Raw genomic sequence first — 7,443 nt, 5'->3', positions numbered from 1 at the left:
CTACTTTTATGTAAGTTTGAAAATTTCTGTAAGAGAAAGCTTTGAAAATTCACATCTTGGAGTTCCCGTCATGGCGCAGTGGTTAACGAATCCGACTCGGAACCATGAGGTTGTGGGTTCGATCCCTGGCCTTGCTCAGTGGGTTAAGGATCTGGCATTGCCGTGAGCTGTGGTGTAGGTCATAGACGTGGCTCTGATCCCGCATTGCTGTGGCCGTGGTGTAGGCCAGCGGCTACAGCTCCCATTAGACCCCTAGCCTGGGAATCTCCATATACCACAGGTGTGGCCCTAGAAAAGACAAAAAAAAAAAAAAAAAAAAAAAAGCCTTCTTCTTAACTTTTTTTTTTTTTTTTTTTTGGTCTTTTTAGGCTGCACTGTGGCATAGGAAGGTTCCCAGGCTAGAGGTCGAATTGGAGCTGTAGCTGCTGGCCCACAAAACCACAGCCACAAGGGATCCAAGCCACATCATCGACCATTATACCACAGCTTACTGCAACTCTGGATCCTTAAACCCACTGAGTGAGGCCAAGGATTGAACCTGCATCCTCATGGATCCTAGTCAGGTTTGTTTCCACTGAGCCACGACAGGAACTCTTTCTCTCTCCCTTTAAAGATCCTTTATTCCCTCACATTTTATCCCAACAGACTCATAAAAATCCTTCTCTGCCAATCTTTATGGGGAGGGGTGTTCCTATTTTTACACATGTTGAAAATTAACTTTCCATGCACTTACAGAATTCTAAAAATTAATGTGAAAGCGGATGTCTTTTTTTTTTTTTAACATGACATGACTTGATGTGTACCTTAATGCCTGGCCCAATGGCAGAGGATATGTTTAGGAGGTTACATTTCAAGTTTTCTTTTTTTGGGGGGGCATGCCTGCAGCATGTGGAAGTTCCCAGGCCAGGGATCAAACCCCAGCCATAGCTATAACCAGACCCACAGCAACTACAATGCCAGATCCTTAGCCCACTGAATCAGGGAACTCTTATACTTTAGTATTTTTAAGAGGGCTATTTTTTTTTCTGAGAAAGTGCAACAAATATAGACTTGTAAGATATCATTTTAAAGAATAGTGCTTTATTGAATAAAGTTTTATTCACAGAAAAATAAGCTTTAATCTATGATGACTGCCAGATTATACAGTAGAAAGCAATTTTCTTGGTTTTCCATACTGATGGAAAGGTTTCTACTAAATGAAAACAGCCATAAAATTATATTCACAAATAAAGTACTCTATTTCAAATATTTCACATGATTATTCACAACACTAATACAATGACATAAGAATTAGTCATTCTGTCAGGTTAGATAAAATACAGCAGTAATGAAAAAACACAAAATTATCTAATAAAAATTACATTAAAGCCTTTGTTGGATCAAATCAAAAATGCAAATTTGTTGCTAAATACAGATAGAATGGCAAAATATCCTTATATAGTAATTTTAAATGTCACATTAATGATACACAGTATGAATGTAGTAAATACCAAAAATTAATACACATTTCTGCAAACTTTAGACTTCAAAATAGAATCTTACCACCCAAACATTAATTTAGTATTGTACAATTTGAAGTTATATGTAGTTAAGATTGTCCTATAGTATCAGTTATAAAGTGTCATTTAATATGTAGTGAAGGTTATGGTATAGAAGAAAGAAGAGTTGAAAAAATTAACATCTGAGACCTCCCTGGAGAGGTAGCTTGAAGTTTTTGTTTTGTTTTTTCCTTTGCTTTTTAGGGCCGAACCCCTGGCATATGGAAGTTTCCAGGCTAGGGTTCGAATTGGAGCTACAGCTGCTGGCCTACACCATAGCCACAGAAACATGGGATCTGAGCTACGTCTGCGACCTACACCACAGCTCACGGCAAGGCCAGATCCTTAACCCACTGAGGGAGGACAGGATTGAATCCATGTCCTCATGGATACTAGTCGGGTTTGTAACCGCTGAGCCAGAACTCATAACTTTCTTTATAAGACAGGACGTATTCTCATTTCAAAGATAAAGAAATGGCTGCCCTCTTTTTTGTTTCTTTAAATTTGGCTAAAAATAACCATATCTCTCAAATATTCCCTTCTGTTTTCTTATTTCTCTAATGGAAACGATACACAACCTACCCTATCTCTTCCACTGCTCTACCTCTTTCCCCCATATTCAACAAGTGAGTAATCAGGAAATAAAACAATGACATGGGTCTAAAGTGTACAATACGTGCTACTAATGCTGTGGTGGTAGTCTCCATTCAGAGAGTTCAAAATACCTATTTTATCCACTAAAATGAAAACGGGGAAAAAACTTCCAACACGTAAATAATATAACAACAAAAACAACAAAATAACAATACACAGGGCCAAATCACATTATATACATTCACTACACCCATCCTACCCCATCAGAGGCCCTAGCCAATGGGAAAACCAAACCAAACCAAACCAAACACAAATCTAGCAGGAAAGGCAATACAAAGCCATTAGTTAATAAATTGGAATTTACTGTATAAACACTAAATCTATTTCTCAAAAATCAAGACAAGGCTTTTGATCAGCACATCAGATTATTATGAGTAAAGATAAGTTTTTATTACAAAAAGATTTGACTCTTCACATGATTAAAATGTAGTAAAATAGGTGGTGCCTTTGAAATTTTAGGGTGAACTTTACAGAAAAGGAGTGTCTACATGTAGATACTAAGAACTATTTTGGGAAGGGGAGGCAGAGATTTGGATCTGGCTATATTTTTGACCTTGCAAGTGATCGTTCTTTGCACATTCGATGGGAAGGATCCAGAGCTTTTTATAGTGCAAATACAGACAAACATTGGTTAAGTCTTTAAAAATTTGATTAGAAGTTGGAGTGCTGAGTGATTTAAGAACCAGAAGCAACAGCATTTATAAACAATCCTTAAAATAAACTTGTGAGCCACATCAGCTTCATGCATTAAATTTCACAACTCAAGGGGAGAAAAAAACAGGTCTTGCTTAACTCTAAACATACAAGTTTTAAGAGTTTTAATGAACTGAGGCTCCCAGAACTGGAAAAGCCTTATGTTAAAACAATTTCAGTCCTTGGCCAACTAGTTTGAACTACCTACCTAACTTGGTGCTGACGTGTCTTGGAAAATACATTTTTAAAACGAACACTTTTCTCTCCTTGTAATTTAAGTTTAAATTTAAAGCTTAGGCTATACATGTAAAATTTAACTTAACGAATATATAACTAAACCTAAGTGGAAGAAAGTGCAAAGGTAAAGAACTGAGAATTTATACAGTAAAACAAAAACAGGGCAGTCATTATTTAATTAAAAAAATTCTCATTTAAATTTGCAATACTTTAAATGAATATCAAAGCAGTCATCAACAGAGATTGAGAACATAACGATACTCTTTCTCTTAGAAAATACAACAAAAATATAATTAACAGATTCATTCTCAAACTTTTCTCTGCAGTAAAATGCCTCACTCACCTCGACAACAGGTCATTGCAAGAGTCTTTGCCTGGCTGGTCTATGAAGCATTTTTAAACTTTAATTTTTTAAATCTGTATTGATTCTTACTCAAGTTTTATTTTCTCTTCAATATTAAAATAACTATTTTTTCCTGTCAATATTTTATAATTTCCAAGAGGTTTTTATGGATCTCAAAGAACATTTATTTCAGAGGTATCTATTACTATTACTAGACAAGAAATAAAAAAAAATTTAGGTAAAGACTTGACATTTTTTCCTATATACATCTTAATCATCCTAATGGTAAAAACTCACATAAAACTTTAAGATACAAGATGATATGAGAATCTCAACATGGAAAGCTGTCACTATAACTACAAGCAGTGTACAAACATGCTTCTATTTTTACCTACATAAGCTGACAGATGTTTAAAATACTGGGTTAACAAAGATCTTTTAGTAAAGTGACTTAGGCAGGCTTAAACTAGCAAGGATTAAGGATGAATCCTTACTAATTAATTGGAAGATCTGAGACATATTTTATATTTCATTTTACAAAATCAGGAATATTTATTTTGAAACAAGAGAAGACATGGTCTACCTGTCAGAAAACTACCACTCAGAAATATTTTTCATCCACAAAGCAGGAAAAACATATAAACACTTAAATTTCACATTGGCACCAAAAAGGTTAACTGCCCTGCCTTCTTGGATTAAAAAAACTAAAGCTGAGCAGTAAGTAGTTTTGCAGGCGTTTGAACATGCCTAAGCCTTTAAATCAGTAAAATACTTTCTAAAAATTCTGATTACAAAAGTAATACATACTTATACAAAATTCAAACAGAACAAAATGAAAAGAGTAGAAAGTGAAAGGCCCCTGTACAGCCCCTCTGGGACCCATGCCCACACCCCCCTCAAAAGAAACCACATTTGGTGCCTATCTTTCCAAATCTTTTCTCTATGTATACAAAACACACATACCTTCATTTGGCTCATTCTATACATAGTGTTTTGCCACTTGGATTTTACACTTAATACACCTTTGATATCTTTCCATGTCAGTACATGTAGGCTAAATGGTATTCTATCATTAAATACCCTTTTAACAATGGCAAAATTATTTTTTAAAATCATTCACCCAAGTACATGACTATAATTTTAAAACAAAATGGACAGACTACTAAAACAGAAACATCTAAAAATAATCTCTATCTTTCTACCAGTGTGGAACAGTTCATTCCTTTTTCACACAAAACAAATTATGTGATTGGGGATATTAATCTCCATGTTTTCACAGAATGCTCCATTTGTTAAGCCTATCTGAAAAGAATGAAAAATTCAGTTGATTAATTCACTAACATTTAGAAAACTAAGTCAGTGTACCACAGATACACACTGCAGTCAGTTTTAATATGATGCTTCTCAGTCTAGGGTTTCAATTAAATAACAGTGAAAAAATAGGACAATAATATAGCTAAAATCCTGAAAAATCCAGAAATTCAAATTTTATACTGCCAACTGTAAACACTGCAGTTTATGTTTTTTCCTACTTGGTAGCAAATGCTAATGAAATTCAATGCTGATTTCTGAAAGTTGGTTCACATCATACATTCAATCAGGGTAATAAGAACATAACACACCTACTGTAGTTAGACTAAGACATAAAAATTTTTTGCTTGAAAGTAATGACTGTGTTGCACATCGGACATTTGTCAATTGCTTCAGCACACTGTTTACAAGTGACCAGATGTCCACAAGGAATAAAAACCACAGCAATATTTCTATCCATACAGATTTTGCAAAGCTTCTCCTCTTGCAGGAGCCTCAGCTGTTCTTCAGCACTAATTTCTGTACAAAGAGAAAAAAAAGTGCTAAATTTTAGGCTTAGTTGTTTAAATTCATTGAAACAATATGAACCCCTACTATGTGTGAGGCACTAATCAAGTGTTGAGAGATAGGATGACTCACATATGGCATCTGCTCTTTATTAGCTTGCATGCTAATGGGAGAGAAGGACATGAGCTAAGGCTATGGAGGTAAGCATAAAAGTGATAAGTGCCATAATAAAGTTACATACAAAGTGCTCTGGGACAAGATGAGAGAATAAGTTCTTCTGTCCAGACTAGGTGGGGAAGGCTTCACAGGTTGGTGGCGATTGGGTGGGGGTGGGGGGGAAAGAAGAGTGGCATTTAAAAATGGGCAGCATGAATTCCTGCTGCAGCATCTCTGCAGAGCCAGGACGCAGGTGCAATCCCCAGCCTGGCACAGGGGGTTAAAGGATCCAGCAATGCTGCAGCTGTGGCATAGGTCACAGCTGTGGCTTGGATCTGATCCCTGGGCTCAGGAACTCCTTATGTGTAGACTTTAGGGCCACTTCTGAAATGGGATAAGCAGGATTTGGTGGCTGACTGGATGTGAGGGATGAGGAAGAAAGAGGAAATAAAGTTGATTACAGGTGGCACCAAAGTATTTGCTTAATTCAGCCTTTCTCAAACTAAGTTTTGTAAAATGTTAACAAATATGCCATAAAAATGTGTTTCACAGCCATACATAACTATAATTACAACATCAACAACAGCAGCAGTTAATATGTACTAGGAACTATTCCCAATGTATTACATATTTTAACAATCTTTGTAATCATTGCATACCAGTGGTTTCCAAATTAAGCCTCAAATGAGAATCACTTGGGGCATTTTTTTAGAACAATAGATTCCTGGGCCCCATTCACAGAATCTAAAATTTCTGGGGTTGAGCACACTGGTATTTGGGCACCACGGCTATCAAGTTCAGGGCAGTGTAATAAAATGTACATCCCCTCTTAGAAATTCATAACGCATTTCCTTATTTAACTACAAAGCTCATTTTTCATGGCATCTCTTCTAACATCCTGGGGGAAATTATTCTGAAAACAAGTTTGGAAAACAGTGGTCTAACTTTATTCAACAAGTACTTACTAGGCATTAGAGATAGAACAATTAACAAATATATAGACCCTTAGGCTCCCAATCATTCATAGCCAAGTAAGGAACACATGTAGATAGGAAATTATAATACAGTGTGATGAGAAAGGTAATTATACAATGTGTTATGAAGAACACAGTAAGGGAGTGTGTGCACACACACATAAAGGGAAGGCTTCCCAGAAAAAAATTATACCTAAACTGGGTCCTAAAGGATGCACAGGAGTAAACTAGGAGAGGGAGAAGGCCCTGGCAGACAGAAGCAGTGGGACAAGAGGGTTCTGGGTAGAGGAAATGTCAAAAGCACGCTCCAAGGGGAGAGACAGAACCAAGCCTACGAGTGCAAGGTAAGGCCTGGGAAGAGAATTTGAAGGGAAAATAGCATGAGATGATGCTATAGAAGGTTAGTAGGAGCCTGATGATGAAAAATTTGGCAACCCATGTAAAGAAATTTGAGTTTGACACCAAGGGCCCCGGAAGCCAGTGAAGGGTTTTAACCCGGAAAGAGAGGTCAGATTTGTACTTCAGAAAGGCTTTCTTGGTGAGGGGTGAAGAAAAGGATTATTTATTCTCTTTTTTCTTCAAAAGCGACCTCCTGGGGATAAGCAAAACCATCAACTCAAACATGGAGCATAGAGAAAAGAAGATAGAGTGCTTGCCCTAAAGAAGCTTGTCTAATGGGTAGGAGAGAAAAGAAAACAGTTCCAAAACAAAGTTACAAATGCCTTAACAGCAGAGAGTAGAGAAGAGGGAGCTGCGAACTCTGTTATGGGTATTGCGAAAAACTTAAAGAAGTGACCTTTGAGCTGAGCCTTGAGGGATGAGTTCAAGAAAAGATGTAGGGAATTGGGGGTGGAGTGGGGAATGAGGCTCACAAACAGGAAAAAGGCATTCAGAGCACAGGAAACAAGAGAAGTAAAGGGACGACATTATGAGCATCTGGCCAAAACAGTCAAAATAAAGTGTATATTCATGCCGTTGCCGTGACTGTGGTAACCAGCATGAGTTGAGCTAGCCCACCAGAGGAATACTG

At 36.9% G+C, this 7,443-nt stretch overlaps 1 protein-coding gene across 5 annotated transcripts in view; it reads right to left on the bottom strand.

Moving 5' to 3' along the window:
* XIAP (X-linked inhibitor of apoptosis) overlaps nt 1,061-7,443 on the bottom strand; it is a 40,648-nt gene continuing 34,265 nt past the window's right edge. For 4 of the 5 annotated variants that reach the window (XM_021079366.1, XM_021079367.1, XM_021079368.1 and 1 more), the window contains one exon: nt 1,061-5,295. In XM_021079366.1, the coding sequence (XP_020935025.1) occupies nt 5,102-5,295 (194 nt within the window). In that variant the 3' untranslated portion in view covers nt 1,061-5,101. 5 annotated transcript variants of the gene reach the window in all.

Source organism: Sus scrofa, chromosome X, assembly GCF_000003025.6.
Source record: "Sus scrofa isolate TJ Tabasco breed Duroc chromosome X, Sscrofa11.1, whole genome shotgun sequence".
NCBI classification, from domain to species: Eukaryota; Metazoa; Chordata; class Mammalia; order Artiodactyla; family Suidae; genus Sus; species Sus scrofa.
The sequence above is the reverse complement of the archived record's forward strand: the minus strand, read 5'-3'. Positions and strand labels throughout refer to the sequence as shown.